The sequence below is a fragment of the Saimiri boliviensis genome, chromosome 18, assembly GCF_048565385.1.
Source record: "Saimiri boliviensis isolate mSaiBol1 chromosome 18, mSaiBol1.pri, whole genome shotgun sequence".
Lineage (NCBI taxonomy): Eukaryota > Metazoa > Chordata > Mammalia > Primates > Cebidae > Saimiri > Saimiri boliviensis.
In genome coordinates this window covers 26,014,093-26,031,088 of record NC_133466.1, presented here as the reverse complement: position 1 = coordinate 26,031,088, position 16,996 = coordinate 26,014,093, and the positions used below count along the sequence as shown (strand labels likewise).

Here is a 16,996-nt window from a genome sequence, read left to right as displayed (position 1 = left end):
AAATGTGAAATTGGAAACACTTCTGGTCCCAAGCATTTCAGATTAGAGATACTCAACCTGTAGCCTGTGACAATCATTGTGTCAGGTCCATATCAACAAAACAGTAATTGATTGTTAATGTTTTAGATTTATTCTCAATTTCAGTATACTTTATTATATATGTGCCCTCCCCATAATAGGAAGATTTTAATGAGTTCTAAGCAAAGTTTAGAACTAATCAGGCACACAGTGAGCCTTAATAATCTTAAATATTAAAATACAGTTGATATTTATGGCTTTTATATATTCACAGCAGTGATAAGGCTTTGGAATGACGTGTATATTCTCAGAAAAAAAGCTTTTTCAAGGAAAAAGTATTTTAAACTAATTTGTTCTCTTATTCTATTTATAGTCTTCTGCTGCATAGTAATAATCTATTAGCCTTCCTTTTAATGAAGTCTGATGTTACGTAACTAGAACATTTCATCTAATGTATATCAGTTATTTTTTTCTCCCATCTGTAAAATACAACCATATAGGTCATAAGAATTACTTAAGAAAGGCATATATTTTTTTAAACTAAAAAAACTCTTTAATGGAATGGATTTTTGTAATCTTATGTGAAGCCCAAAATGTTTTATGGTTATTAGAGCTAGAATTTGCACATACGTATAATTTAAATGAATATAAACAGCTTTATCTTAATCACATGAGACTCTTGTACATAGCAATATTTGATGTGTTTGTAGACATTTCTATATGATTTAATATTTTTTAGATTTTGCTTAGTGTAAAAACAGTGTTTATTTCACATTATTCGTATATTATGAGATATTTTTGGTTACAAGTGGTAATATGTAATTATTATTCTTACATTAATAAAATACACATACTTTTGAAGTAATAAGTATTTCTTTTTGTGATAATTGTAATCCCGGGGCTTGATGTTGCATTCCTTATTTGTGGGCTATTCAGCTAAAAGTTAATTGCAGTAGTATGACCATGCATTTAAGAGCCATTTTCTTTCAGATTTGAGTATGGTTGGGAGCTATATATCAACCCTAGAATTTTGGTATTCAAAACTGATGCTTAGAAAGGTAAAACAGAATGGGAAAACTTATCACCTTCATCTTACGATGTCTGTGACTAGACTTACTGGGCTCTGATAAGTTGTACAAAATTACTCACATTGTAAGTTTAGACAGACTATTTTACCACTTCCTTGTGTGGAAACAAAACAAACCTTTATATAGTGAAAGGATAAAGAAGGGCCTTTGTGGCTGGGCAAGGTGTCTCTGGCCTGTAATCCCAGCAGTTTGGGAGGCCGAGGCAGGCAGATCACTAGGTCACAAGTTTGAGACCAGCCTGGCCAACATAGTGAAACCTCATCTCTACTAAAAATACAAGAAATTAGCTGAGCTTGGTGGCAAGCACCTGTAATCTCAGTTACTTGGGAGGCTGAGGCAGGAGAATTGCTGGAATCCTGGAGGTAGAGGTTGCAGTGAGCCAGTGTCATACCACTGCACTCCAACGTGAGACTCTGTCTCAAAAAAAAAAAAAAAGAAAAAGAAGGCCTTTGTGGTCAGTTACTCAGAAAATTATTTGAGACTATGGAATATGGGACTCTGTTTTTAGATGCACTGCCTTGTTTGTAATACTTGAAAAGCCAAAAAGGAAACTGTTTGAATGCAAGAAGAACTAAACTTGTAATATTGAAGGATTTTAGGTATTTAAATAATTAACCAAAATTGTCATTTTCATTGCGTTTTCCAGGCAATTAAGTTGGAATATGCAAGGTTGGTTAAGTTGGCCCAAGAAGACACCCCACCAGAAACTGATTATCGTTTACATCATGTAGTGGTCTACTTTATCCAGAACCAGGCACCAAAGAAAATTATTGAGAAAACATTGCTAGAACAATTTGGAGATAGAAACTTGAGTTTTGATGAAAGGTAATTTGAAAATATAAAATTTATTTGCTCAAATCGTTCTTTTTTACCTGCGGATTCCAAGGATAATTTTTTGAGTATTTATTTTATACATACATGGGCACATTTTTTAAAAAAATGCATGACAAAATTTGAACTCACTTAATGCCTCAAAAAAGGCAACTGTTATGGCCTTTTGAAGTTTGAAATAATTTCGATCATTTTAATAAATTTTAGTTGTAAATCAATCACTGTACTTATTACACAACATTTTAGAGACATAAAAATGGGCCTCTCAACCTCTGCACTATAGACAGTTTAAATTAGATAATTCTTTGTTGTTGGGGCTATCCTATGATTGTAGGATATTTAATAATATCTCTCATCTCTGTTTGTTAGATGACAGTAGCAGCTTCCAAATTGTGGCATATCAGAATATCTCCAGGTATTGCCAAGTAACTCCTGAAGCAAAATCACCCTTTATAGAGAATTTTTATAGAACTTGCTGAACATTTTTCTGAATAGTTTTATAGGACTTTCTCAATATTTCTTTATAGAAAGTTCTATGAAACTTATGTTTAAAAATCACAATTTAATTAGAATGAATGACACTAGAAAATAATTTTAAGACCCAGGTGAAATTTCAGGGTATTGCAAGTTATTTTTGTTTATAAAAACATTTGTGCTGTCTTGCAGTTCATTGTAATTATATTTTAATTCTCAAATAAATGATTATTCTTTTATGAATGTCTCTAAAATACTACATTGAAGTGTGTAGCAAAGAAGAATATGAGGGAAAGCAAATTTTCTGGAATCAATTCCTGCTTTGTGTATGTGCTGTGAAATGGATTCTGTGCATAATACAAGTAACTAGTTTTAAACAATATCTGATAAATGGTTGAATGCTCAATGAATGTTGGCCACTACTATTTGTATTAGTAGCAGTATGAACATCATTTATTTTGATGCATGTGACTGCAGAGAGTTCAGAAATAGGGTTGTTGTGACCCTCGTTATCTGTGCTATTAGTGTACTATGTTCCATTGGATGTACACTGTTTAATTTGGAGAAGGCATTAATGGAGTAATCACATTGACTTTTCAGTCCTTTGCAATTATCTGTCTATAGTCAGTCTGTTTTGATAACCTGACTTGTGCTTGAAAGACAGAGTTAGGCACATATGGTCAAAGATATTTTGTGGGGATTTCTTTATCAATGATTCTGATCATAAAATCCACTGGAATGTTTCCATTTTTACCTGAGATTATAGGCACATTTTTGACTTTAGCATTTAAAGATAAATAATATCATATGGGCGAAAAAGAAGATGCAGTGTCTCTTGAGCTTGCTTAATAGATGCACATTGTTTTTAAAAAGTTTCATTTTTTTTTTCCTATGGAAAATGTGTTAATAGAATGTAATTTAAAAGCTAAAGCCACATATCAATACAACACAGTAAATTTGAATTGGAATTATTGCTCCTATCTTCTTGTTAATTCTCCAACATTGGTCCCAAAAACGTTTTCACTTGTTTATTTAGGGTTTGTTTCTATAAAAAGGTATTGCTGTTTTTGCTCAGTGTATATGAATTTTGCTTTTGTAAATACATATATATACACACATATATTTATAAATCTATCGTATTTCTTTTAAAGGTGTCACAACATAATGAAAGTTGCACAAGCCAAATTGGAAATGATAAAACCTGAAGAAGTAAACTTGGAGGAATATGAGGTAATGTACTCTTTTAGATGTTAAACTACAGATTTAGAGATTCTGTAATTCACTGATACTCCTTTTATTTCAGCACAACTGAAATTGAATTATTATGAAGAGTAAAAAATTAAATGTCCAAGTCAATGCTCAAGTAATTAATAGTTTTATAAGTGAGATAGCATGTAGGCCAAAAAGTTTAAAATCAAAAAAGGAAGATTTTTGGTTTTCTATTTCAATACTAGTTCTCAACTACTTTTTAAATGAACCTTTCTAGCTTAAACACAAAGCAACAAATACATTATTAATTTTGAAATCAACTTAGAAATTGCTGTTACATAGTATCAACAAGTAATATTTATCAAGAGCCTACATATGCCAGGCTTTTTTCTAAGCCCTTTGCATATATAAACTGATTTAATTCAGACAGTAACACTGTGAGGTGGGTAGTGTTCTTATTCTCATTTGACACATTAGAAAATAAGGCATAGAGCAGTGAAGTAACCTGCCTAACGTTTTCACAGCTACAAGTTTACAGCTTGGTTAACAGAACTTACATTCTTAACTGTTATACTACACTGAAGGTGGGCTATATTTTTCTTTCCCTTTGATTTATCAGATATATTTTGAGGAAGTTAGAGATTCATTTTAGTCATTGTATGCCATACATTTTTGTCATTACAATAAAGCGTTGGTTGAGAGAACACTTACATAGGTACTTGTACATGTGCTTGTGGGATTTTTTTGTGCACAAAATCATTTTTGTCAGCTTTGGCTTTAAAATAGTCTTTATTTTAATTGATGAATTCATACACCTAGTATTTCTTCCCAGTTAATTTTTAATGTTTTGTATATACAGGGTCTTGCTTTGTTGGTCAGGCTGGTCTCAAATTGCTGGCCTTAAACAATTCCCTGTGCCTTGATCTCCCAGATTGCTGGGATTATAAGCATAAGCCACTACATCCAGCCTTAATTTTAATTTTCAAGACATAATTTTCTTGCCATTAGTAGATCTTAATAACAAATAAAGGTAAAATTTGTCCTGCAAGTATAAATAAAGTTAGCTTTTCTGGAGAAGGTATTGAAACTGTCATTCCTCTTTGTCATTAGAATTGCCTTGGAAGTTTTGAGTAGGCAAACTTCTGTAAAAGGCCAGAAAGTAAATGTTTTACACTCTCAAAGCCTCATTTTCTTCAGCTACTCAACTCTCTAATTGCAGTGTGAAAGCATCCGCAGACAATATGTATACAAATGACCATGTTCCAGTAAAACTTCCTTTATAAAAACAAGCTGGTCTGTAGGATGTGATTTGCTGAACCCTGAACTTAAGGCAAGACAAAGATATGAGGAATGTGCAGAATCTTAAAAACAAATGATTTCAATACTTGCATGATTTAATGGCCCTGCAGTTAGAATATGAGATTTGTGAATAAAAATATGCTGAGTCCAATCCATTGAAGTAAACTGAAGGAACTGGAAGCTTCTATCTGTAATCGCAGCTACTTGGGAGACAGAAGTAGGAGGATTTCTGGAGCCCAGAAGGTCGAGGCTGCAGTGAGCCAGGATCATGCCACTGTACTGCAGACTGGGCAACAAACTGAGACCCTGTCTCCAACACACACACACACACAAAAGTATGTTCATGGAGAATATGGTTGGCTAATAATTTGTCTGTTTCTTATTTTTGTTTATAATGTTTATATAAAAGCCTTAACATTTTTGTTATCAGTATTCTCTTTTTGATTTATCCTATATTGAATTTCAGTTATTTTTCTTGAGTCAATTATTATAAAGTAAGTTAAGAAAATCTTGACTTTGTTCTCTTCGACGGTTACAGTGTATCACCTTAGAATTATTTAGTCCTATTACATGCCTTATAGTTTTGTTTTGTTTTTTTTTTTTTGGTGGGGGAAGGGGCATTGAAATGTGAACTGCAGCTGTTCTTCTGCCATATCTCATGTAAATAAACTATTTATATACCTGCTTAATCCAAATTTACCACAAATTTCCAAAGTTAAAAGGTTAAATAATCATAACTTTTTTTTTGGTTTCTTAAAATTATGTATCAAGTATGTGTTCAAGCTTTGATTCATACTCAGTGTAATAATTTCATTTACTTCCTACTGTCAGTTGATGTAGATACAATAATATTTCAATAATGTGATTTTATACTGATGAATTTTTGAGAGAGATGACCTGATTGATTATCCTGCCTTTATATTTCTGTATTCTGCTAGTATTTATTGTTTAATTCCATATCAATGTCTAACAATTTTTAGATTTAATGTTATATTAATAAATATAAATAATCTTGTGTGCCAGAAAGTAAAATCTTGTTTTAGGTCTAGTGTAACTTAATGTTCAACTATTTGTTTCTGTTACTTCAAATAGTAGCAAAGCAGTGTGCTACTTTTTGAACAGTTTCATAGTAGTTTTTAAATCTTACTCTGAATATTTTTAATATTTTCTTTCTCCTACAGGAGTGGCATCAGGATTATAGGAAATTCAGGGAAACAACTATGTATCTCATAATTGGGCTAGAAAATTTTCAAAGAGAAAGGTAAGGCAAAGTGGACAAATGAAGAAAGCATAATTTTTGCACCTAATTCTATTCAGATATGACCTCCTCCATGAAAAAGATTTTACTCACACTCTGTATTTTTAATAAATGTTTATTTTAGATCAGTTTTAGAATTACAGAAAAATTGCAAAGTTAATATAGAGGCTTCCCATATACCCCACATAAAATATATTTTCCATTTAAAAATAAATCTTTAGGTTGGCATTAATGTCTGTTTTCATCAGGTCTCAAATACACTTAAAGCTGAGTCTGTTCTTGATGTCAATTCAGAGATAATGTTTGCAGTCTGTCTTTGTGAACTTCCAGGTACTGTAAAATGTGTAGCTATAGAAAATTTCTGAGTACTGTGACTTTAAACAAATTTTAATTAATTTTTATTTAAAGATAGTCTTAAAGGAATTTTTACTTAATTATACTATTATTTTAATTGTTAATTATTAAGAAAGGATACATTTTGCTTACATTTCAGATTATTTACGAGTTTGCATGTACTTCTCCATGTATTTCTTAATTCACATTGTTTAACATTAACTTGACTGTGATTATTTTTTGAGAAAATGTTTTATTTTCAATGCAGTGTATACTGCAGCCAAGTAAAAGGGATATTTTTCCTTTCTCTTGTTTTTTTAAATGAAGTTTAAGATGCTCTCACTTAGGTAATGATGCTGCTGCTTTTTGAAAAAATGAAACAAAGATCAATGTTTAATTATGAAGCTATACTGTCCAACTTAGTGGCCACTGACCTTGTGACAAAACTTAACTAAAACTTAAAGCTAAAAGTTCAATTCGTGGTTGCACCAGCCACATTTGGTAGTTCAGTAGCCATATGTGACTGACAGCCTCTATTTTTGGCCAGCACAGAACATTTCCATAATCACAGAAATTTCTATTGGATAGTACTATTCTAAAGGACAATACTTCATTTTTATATTAATAGTTACCAAAATTTTTAAAGTTATCACACAAAAGGAAAAAGTAATATTTATTGAAAGTCCTAGTCATGCTATTCATAAGATGATTTCTCTTTGGTCATTGATGTAGAAAACTTACTTTGATTAATACCTTCATTTTATGAGTTGTGTCAGTCAAGATTTTATTTAATAGGAATATTCAAGTGTACTATTAAGATTTATAAGATTTGTGCTGATATGAGGAATATTAATATGATTGTATAATTCAATAGAGTAAGATAAAAGGCATTTCTGTGTTACAGATAAAGAAATCGGACTTCACAGAGATGTGGTAACTTTGTCTAGGTCACACAGCTAACTAGGAAGAAAAAAACTAAAATAGAGACCTCTGTGTTCTTGTATAATTTAATGAAATAATGTAAATATAAAACGTATTCATTTATCTCAGTAAGAATTAGAAAGATGACACTGTCACTTTGTACCTCTCTAGATAGCTTCTGTATTAGTTGTTCCCAGTTAACATATATTAAGGGAATTTAAGATGTAACTTGGAAATATGTTTAAATTTTATAATTTGCTTGTCACTTTTCAAATACATACTTAAAAAGCTAATATTCTAGTATAGTAAATGCTTATCAAATTAGAAGGATTAACTAGAAAATAATGGTGACAGATATTACTTATGGAATATCCTTTGAAGAAATACTGGCTTTATCACTTTAAATATAGCAGTTGTTGTAGCTAGCTGTGTGTAAAATATTGCCAAAAGGTTCAGTCAAAATTGTTTTTAATGAATATGTAAACATTTAAAGCCTTGAATGAAATGCTTACTTATGGACCCTTGTCAGTTCTGTGAATAGTGAAGTGAAATCATGGTTGCAAGAACCGTAATTTTGTAGTAGCACAAGTGGAAGATAGAGTACACCAGGCTACGTGATCTTATTTTGTCTTATGTAAGAATATAATAATTAGATTGCTACATCTTATTCTGACTTTATTTGAATATACATTCGTAACCACTTTAAAGTTTGATAAAATATGGAACATTTTGTGTACATCAGTAGAAAATTGGAACACATTTTGGTTTCAGAGCAGTTCTCAAAGAGGTGACTCAGGTCTAGAAAGCCAGATGTGAATGTCATTCAGAAGAGATCTTCTTAACAGGAAACCCCTTAGCTATAAAGGAAAAGATAGATGTGCTAGTTACTTATTGATGAATGAACTACGACAACTTAATGTTATAACACAACATTTAATATTATAATTTCCTTTGTTTTTCATAAATAAAATCTTTAGCTGAGAATATGTTTAATTAACCTAATATTGTTTCAAAATAAAATGTTACACTCAATCTCAAAAGCAAATTCTTAGCCATTTTAAAAAAATGTTTAAAATAAACTTATTTATCATGACACCTTCAGGTGTATAATTTGGTTTGCCATGAATGTATACATTAATTTTTTAATAATTTTACATTTAACATTTGGAGTGTGAAATGGATTCATTTTGTATCTAAGTACATGAATTAAGTAATTATTGGCAGGAGAGTCTAGAGTTTAAAATTGTATTTCTTTACAGTATTTTATTTTTAAAATGTTACATTTTCCATATTAATCTAACATGTTAGAAGGATAATTAGTTTGGAGGTAAAAGTAATTCTTTATTAAATATTTTTCTCTTCCATTTTTTGTTTTGTTTTGTATTTTTGAGTCGGGTCTTGCTTTGCTGCCCAGGCTGGAGTGCAGTGGTGTGATCATAGCTCACTACAGCCTCTAACTTCTCAGCTCAAGAAGTTCTCCCACCTCAGCCTCCCAAGTAGCTGGTACTTACAGGCATGTACTGTGAGGCCCAGCTAATTTTTTTTCTAATGTTTTTGTAGAGATGAGGATCTCACTACGTTGGCCAGGCTGATCTTGAACTCCTAGCCTCAACTAATCCTCTCACACCACCTCCCATAGTGTTAGGATTACAGTCATGAGCCACCATGCCTGGCCCCTTTTCTTCCCTTTTGAAAACCTAATTTGAACTTCATAATATCTAGACTTAATATAACACATAGGCCTATCTCCATCAGCTTTTTTATGTTTGGGGGCTTTTTGTTTTTGCTTTATTCCACTAGGTTTCCCAGATTTAGAAGCAGTCTTTCATTTTTCCGCTCCCTCTATCTCCTTTAGATATTCCTCTTTCTTTCTTTTATTTTATTTTATTTTATTTTATTTTTTTACCTTTTTCTCAGTAACTACACCTGTCCGCATGTGGAAAAGGAGCTGTCTAAGTAGTCATTGAACAAACTAAATTGATGTTTGTGATCATAAAACAAAGTAACCTGAGTTTTTACTTCATACAACTGTGACATTGTGTTAAACAAGTAGGTTGCTGGCTTTCACATTAGCTTCAAGTTTGAATTTAAATGGAAGACATCAGGAAAATAAATACCAAGGAAGACAGAACTACCTGAATTTATCAGTTATTGCCTCTTTTCTCAGGTTTCTGTTTAATTTGTAGTCCTATTTTATTTTTTACTTTTAAGATACAACTGTTTCCTGGTTTCAGATGTTGCTGTTGCTAAAAAGGTGCTCTCAGGCATACAGTGCATCAGATGATATTTTTTATTGTAATGTAGTTAATCAAAACTTAAGCTTATACTTAAAATGTTTTATAATTGTAGCTCACTTTGTTTCTACAAAGGTGAAATACTAATGCTGTATGTTTCTTTTTAATTTTTAAGTTATATAGATTCCTTGCTGTTCCTCATCTGTGCTTATCAGAATAACAAAGAACTCTTATCTAAAGGCTTATACAGAGGACATGATGAAGAATTGATATCACATTATAGGAGAGAATGTTTACTAGTAAGTTGAATGCATATAGTATGATTTTATCATTTTGTTTTACATTGGGCAAATTTTCCAGACTCATATAAAAGTGACGGACTCCATAAATTCTGATGGGATAAGAATGTGGTGATGTCTATAAACTGGTTCTTTTCCCTTCAGATGGCAAAGTACACTCAGTACTTTATTTTTTTCTCTTCATAAATCCCAAGTCCTGTAGGTTATAAATGAGAAATGTTCTTAAAATAGCATCAGTTTGTTTACATTCCTATATTTAGATTTCTTTATTCCACTACCACTGCATTTTTTGGTAGGAGAGAAATGGATGCATACATCAGCCTTAAAAAAATCTTTATGTAAGTCTATAAGAATATGCATGTAATGTACGAGAGTAATTTCTATTTAACTTAAAAATTGAATTTTGAGGCATAAGAATAATATAGCTGATTTTAAACATAAATACAACAAACACTTGATGGTTCCTCTGAAACATTCAAAAAATGGCATAATATTGCTCATCGTTTTTTGTTAATAACCCAGCCACACTTGGTTATTTATTTTCCATAGGAATTTAAATGAAACCTCATCAAGATTACTTTAATGTTCCTTTCAGACTTTTTCATATTATATATTTATAGAGTGTCAGGTTCTGAGGGATACAAACATGAGTCAGATGCACTTCCTGTCCTCAGAAAACTCAGTCTGGTGGGAAACATACAGAAATGATTGTCATGTTCTGGAATAATTGCCATTATAAGAAATATGCAAAATGATATGCCTGAAATATTTGGGAAGAACCTTAAGAGAGAAGATAAACCCTGATCTGGATCTTAATGGATAAATAGAAGTTTTATTAATGATAGAGAAGGGAGATTATTCCAGTACATAACAGAAAATTGAGATAAATTCATGTGGCTAGCCAGGTTATGAGGAAGTGGGGTTAGGTGGAAGTAATGAAACTGACAATACTTGTTGATGTCAGATGATAAAGAAACTTACCGGACATTCAAATGAATTTGCACCAGTGTAAATTTGGCATAATGAGGTTTTCAGAAAATTAATTCTGATAATAATAATAGCATTACTAGAGGATGGATAAGAAAGAAGTAGATTGAAGTCAGGAACCTTAGAGGGGAAAGTCAAGGGATGGAGGGTGAGGGCCTCAACTCACCCTCATGTAGTACAGTGGGCATGATGGTGAAGGAAATGAAATGAGGGCATGTCATAGCTGTTGGGTGAGTGGGAAGAAGGAAATGGAAGAATCAGAGCTGCCAAACTTTCTGGTTTTTCATTTAGTATTGGGTAATCTAATAGGAACAAGGTTGGCTTTGAACATGTTATATTTAAGATATTTCTAGGACATTCATTGATTCAGTGAATTGAACATTAAACTTATTAAATTTTATATATCTTTTAATGCATGCTTAGAAAAATTGTAGTAGATACTTGAAGACTTACGTCATTTTATTATCTTAAACCCTATGGATGGAAGATAAAATAATACCCTATTATTAATGTAAAGAAAGTGAAAACAAGAGATTTAGCTATTTTGTTCAAGATTGTTGTATTAGCCCATTCTCATACTGCTCTAAAGATACTACACAAGATGGGGTAATTTATAAAGGAAACAGGTTTAATTGACTCACAGTTCCACATGGCTGGGGAGGCCTCAGGACTCATGGTGGAAGGTGAAGGGAAAGCAAGGACCTTCTTCACATGGCAGCAGGAGAGAGAAGTGTAAGCAGGGGAAATGCCAGATGCTTATAATAAATACTGTGAGATCTCCTGAGGCTCACTCCTTGTTACAAGAACAGCATGGGGGAAACTGCCCCCATGACCTGATTACCTCCCACCAGGTCTCTTCCTCAACACTTGGGGATTACAATTCAAGATAAGATTTGGGTGGGGACAGAAAGCCTAACCATATCAATTGGGTAATTGATTCATGGCCAAGGTGGACTTACAGCACAAGCCTCTTTCCAAAATCAAAATAAATTGCACAAGAATTATGTGGTGCAAACCTAAATATATAACTTTTGTATTTGAAATTCAGCTTTAAAAGTCAAATTTATTATGTATTTATCTCATGTATTTCTTATTACATGGATTTCTCTGTTCTGCTATATCAGTGATCAGCACGCTATGGCTTGTGCTCCATCTACCACTTGTTTTTATAGATAAGTTTTATTGAAATGTAGCCATGTGCATTCATTTGTGTATTATGTATTATTGCCTTTTACTACAACGGCAGAGTTGAGTAGTTGCAACAGAAACTATGTGGCCTTCAGAGCCTAAAATAGTCCCTGTCTGGCCCTTCACAGAAAAAGTTTGCTAATCCCTGTACCAAATTTTAAGCCTCATGAGAGTTTTCTGTATTAAATCACTTGCATGCTCCTGCATCTGGAAAAATTCTGGCACATGATGTATACTCTGTAGGAATTTTTTGAAGGGATAAGTGAATTGATTACCTTTCTGTTTTTATATTAAGGAATATAGTAGTGTATATTCAGTTGACATTTATAGAGATTAGTTTTTCAGAAATTAATACGGAGTCTGCATTTCTTTATTGATAAAACTATTTTGAGTGCTTGTAAAATTTTATAATTGGAGGAAATTAATCTCTATAGAAGAAAAAAATGGCTCATATCATGATGATTGACATAATGTAAGCCAAACATGAATGAAAAACACAATGTTTTCTCAACCATGGTTTGTTTTTGTTTCTTTTGTTGTCATATGCATAGCTTTTTCTAAAGAGAGGTTTTCAGTTTTAGAATAGGTTGAGATTGTTTTCTCTATAGCATTTGTTCTAATACTGTTTGTGAACATATTTATGTTGTCTTCCATATTAATACTTAACAGATATTTAATTTAAAAAGGAAACAAAAACCTAGTCTATTGTTTTTTTTCATTGCATTAAGAAATTAAATGAGCAAGCTGCAGAACTCTTTGAATCTGGAGAGGATCGAGAAGTAAACAATGGTCTGATTATCATGAATGAGTTTATTGTCCCATTTTTGCCATTATTACTGGTGGATGAAATGGAAGAGAAGGATATACTAGCTGTGGAAGATATGAGAAATCGATGGTGTTCCTATCTTGGTCAAGAAATGGAATGTAAGTTTAAACAATGGTAGTAGGCAACTGAGTTGTTGGGATTAAACACAGTTAGAATTAGGTGTTATTCTTGCCATTTTTCTGTTAAATATAAGTATTATGTTTAATATTTTTCACATGCACATTATTACTCTCTTTCCACGTTGATGAGCTAAGCTGTGTGCATTGCATTTGTCTCCCCAAAATGGCAATTATTTTACCTATTATGGCAAGTCAATACTAATAAATCATGTTGAGAATTTCTATCTTTAGTTAAATTGTTTGTATTTGCAGCACACCTCCAAGAAAAGCTGACAGACTTTTTGCCAAAACTGCTTGATTGTTCTATGGAGATTAAGAGTTTTCATGAGCCACCGAAGTTACCTTCGTATTCCACGCATGAACTCTGTGAGCGATTTGCCCGAATCATGTTGTCCCTCAGTCGAACTCCTGCTGATGGAAGATAAACTGCACACTTTCCCTAAACACACTGTATAAACTCTTGTTAGTTCTTAACCCTTGCCTTCCTGTCACAGGGTTTGCTTGTTGCTGCTATAGTTTTTAACTTTTTTTATTTTAATAACTGCAAAAGACAAAATGACTATACAGACTTTAGTCAGACTGCAAACAATAAAGCTGAGAATCGCATGGCGCTCAGACTTTGTTTTAACCGGAACTGATGTATAATCACAAAGCTAATTGATTTTATTATGGCAAAACTATGCTTTTGCCACCTTCCTGTTACAGTATTACATTGCTTTTATCTTTTCTTTCTCAACAGCTTTCCATTCAGTCTGGATCCTTCCATGACTACAGCCATTTAAGTGTTCAGCACTGTGTACAATACATAATATTTGGTAGCTTGTAAATGAAATAAAGAATAAAGTTTTATTTATGGCTACCTATGTGTTTGTAAGCAGGTATATTGTATATTAGTGTATTATTTAGTAATACATAAATGAATTTTGTTTGGGGATTAAGATTGGGCAGTGAATAGATTAATAGTCTTTTAATTCTGCTCTAATGGTAGCAGATTGGAAAATTTTTAAGTATTCGACACTTAAATTTATCTATATTTTTAACAAAGTTCTTGAACTTAGTATGGCACCTGAACCTGTTTTGAATTCAGTCAGGTTTTTACTCAAGTAAGTGGTTGATTTTTAAGTCAAACTTCACTGAAACTTTTAACCTTTTCTTAGATTAATCTTTTTAAATGTACTTAAAATATATAGCAAGGTGATTATTTCAAGAGAATCCCAAAGTACTTGAATAAGGGCTATTGTAAAACTTAAAAGAAATATTTATATATGCACATATATACACATACACACATGTATATTCTTCATAATGGAGGACAATGTTTTGCAAAATATTTGTCATTCTATTTTTGTAAATTGTGTATCACTTTAGTTGAAAATGTTCTCTACTAATTAATACTGTGAAACAAAATTGATATTGTTTAACTAGAAGTTACCAGTGTCTTAACTGCCTTTATTCCTTTTCAAAAAGAAAAAAGCTATAGAACATTTTGTAGATGAAACTACTGTTTAAGATTAATGAATTAATATTGTGAATGAAAATCAAAATCTATACTTTAATCATGTTACTAACAACCTATTTTTTGAATTCATAAAAATTTCTTTATAAATGATGCTTTGTGAGCATACTAAAATAGACCATTATACTATGTGTATGTTTGATACAGCGTCGCCAAAACTAGTGTTCTTTGTAAGTGCCTCTTACAAAAGATCCTGGATGGAGGAGTAAGACAAAATACGGTGCTATTGTGTGATGCTCTGTAAAGATGTCAATGTTCTAGTAAGATATTAATGACAAGGAATTGGCACTATTCTTTTTGTAAAGTTAGATTTTGCGTATTGTACCTATCAAAATACGTTTGGGTTTAAATTTTAAGTTGTCTACTGAGCAGAATTCTGCATTGGTTTTTCCAGTCCTGTTAAAAGTTTAGAAACTTCATATATGTTATCACAGCTTTTGTAAAGTATCCTTAATGTTTTATGTTATTCTACCACAGTGGTTAAGTTATTTGTATTTGTGTGTATAATTGACTGCTGAGACACAAAGTGCTCAAACACCATATGGAAATTATTTCTTTCAAAGACACATCCAGAGAATCGTGTCACTCTTGCCCTGAAGGTAAGTATTGTTATTGTATTTACTATATACTTAAAAACCAGGTTATTCATTCCTAGTAATGAATTTGAAATAACTTATTTAAGGTAGTTTTTTTCTATACCTACAGAAGTAACTTAATATTGGTTTTTAATCTAATTGTCAGATTTAGATCATTGAAATTTCTTTTTTTAGAAAAAATTTCCAACTTTTAACTTCAGGGGTACATGTGCAGGCTGTGCAGGTTTCCTACATAGGTAAATGTGTGTCATGGTGGTTTGTTGCACAGATCAACCCATCGCCTAGGTATTAATCCCAGCATCCACTAGCTATTCTAACTGATCCACTTCCTCCTCCCAACCCTCACCCTCTGCCAGACACCAGTGTGTGGTATTCCCCCCACCATTGAGGGCATATGCTCTAATAATTTATCTACCACTTATGAGAACATGCGGTATCTGGTTTTCTGTTCCTGTGTTAGTTTGCTCAGGATAATGGCCTCCAACTCATCTGTGTCTCTGCAAAGGACATAATTTCATTTCTTTATGATTGCATAGTATTCCATGGTGTATATGTACGTTTTCTTTATCCAGTCTATCATTGACAGGCATTTAGGTTAGATTCCACGTCTTTGCTATTGTGAATAGTGCTTCAATGAACATACATGTGCATGTAACAAAACAGTTTACATTCCTTTGAGCATACATCCAGTTATGGGTTTGCTGGGTCAAATGGTATTTCTCTCTTTAGGTCTTTGAGGAATCATCACAGTCTTTCACAGTGCTTGAATTAATTTACACTTCCACCAACAGTGTAAAGTGTTTCTTTTTCTCCAAAAAAAAGGTTAAAATCTGTTATTTCTTGACTTTTTAGTAATAGCCATTTTTAATGTTGTGAGGTAGTGTCTCTGTAATTTTGATTTGTATTTCTCTAATGATCAGTGATACTGAGCTTTTTGTCATATGCTTGTAGGCCACATGTATGTCTTCTTTTGAGAAGTGTCTGTTCATTCCTTTGCCCACTTTTTAATGGGGTTGGTTTTTCTTTTCTTTCTTGTCAATATGGTTAAGTTCCTTATAGATGCTGGATATAAGACCTTTGTCCATGCATGGATTGTAAAAATTTTCTCCCATTCTGTAGGTTGTCTCTTTACTCTGTTATTTGTTTTGCTATACAGAAGTTCCTTAGTTTAATCAGATCCCATATGTAAATTTTTCCTTTTATTGCAGTTGCTTTTGATATCTTCGTCATGAAATTTTGCCCATTCCTATGTCCTGAATGGTGTTGCCTACGTTTTCTTCTAGGGTTTTTATAGTTTTGAGTTTTACATTTGAATCTTTAATCCATCTTGAATTTTTTGTGTAGTGTAAGGAAAGTGTCCAGATTCAATTTTCTGCATATGGCTAGCCAGTTCTCCTAGCACCATTTATTAAATAGGGAATATTTTTCCCATTGCTTGTTTTTGTCAGGTTGTAGAAGATCACATGACTATAGGTGTGCAGGCTTATTTCTGAGTTTTAAGTTCTGTTCCATTGGTCTGTGTGTCTGTTCTTGTAACAGCACTGTGCTGTTTTGGTTACTGTTGCCTTGTACTATCATTTGAAGTTGGGTAGTATGATGCCTCCATCTTTGTTCCGTTTGCTTAGGATTGCCTTGGCTATTCAGGTTTTCTGTTTGTTTCATATGAATTTTTAAACAGTTTTTTTCTAATTATGTGAAGAATGTCAATGGTAATTTAATGGGAATAACACAGAATCTATAAATTGCTTTGGGTAGTATGGACATTTTCAAGATACTGATTCTTCCTATCCATGAGCATGA

The 16,996-nt window shown here is 32.3% G+C and overlaps 1 protein-coding gene across 8 annotated transcripts in view; it reads left to right on the top strand.

Moving 5' to 3' along the window:
* The window catches only part of USP25 (ubiquitin specific peptidase 25), a 142,550-nt gene extending 128,607 nt beyond the window's left edge, over nucleotides 1–13,943 (top strand). For all 8 annotated transcript variants that reach the window (XM_074389475.1, XM_074389474.1, XM_039480513.2 and 5 more), the window contains 6 exons: nucleotides 1,753–1,931; nucleotides 3,563–3,641; nucleotides 6,101–6,180; nucleotides 9,841–9,964; nucleotides 12,868–13,063; nucleotides 13,337–13,943. In XM_074389475.1, coding sequence (XP_074245576.1) covers nucleotides 1,753–1,931; nucleotides 3,563–3,641; nucleotides 6,101–6,180; nucleotides 9,841–9,964; nucleotides 12,868–13,063; nucleotides 13,337–13,509 — 831 coding nt within the window. In that variant the 3' untranslated portion in view covers nucleotides 13,510–13,943. The remainder of the gene's footprint in view (nucleotides 1–1,752; nucleotides 1,932–3,562; nucleotides 3,642–6,100; nucleotides 6,181–9,840; nucleotides 9,965–12,867; nucleotides 13,064–13,336) is intronic.
* The last annotated feature ends 3,053 nt before the right edge of the window (nucleotides 13,944–16,996 follow it).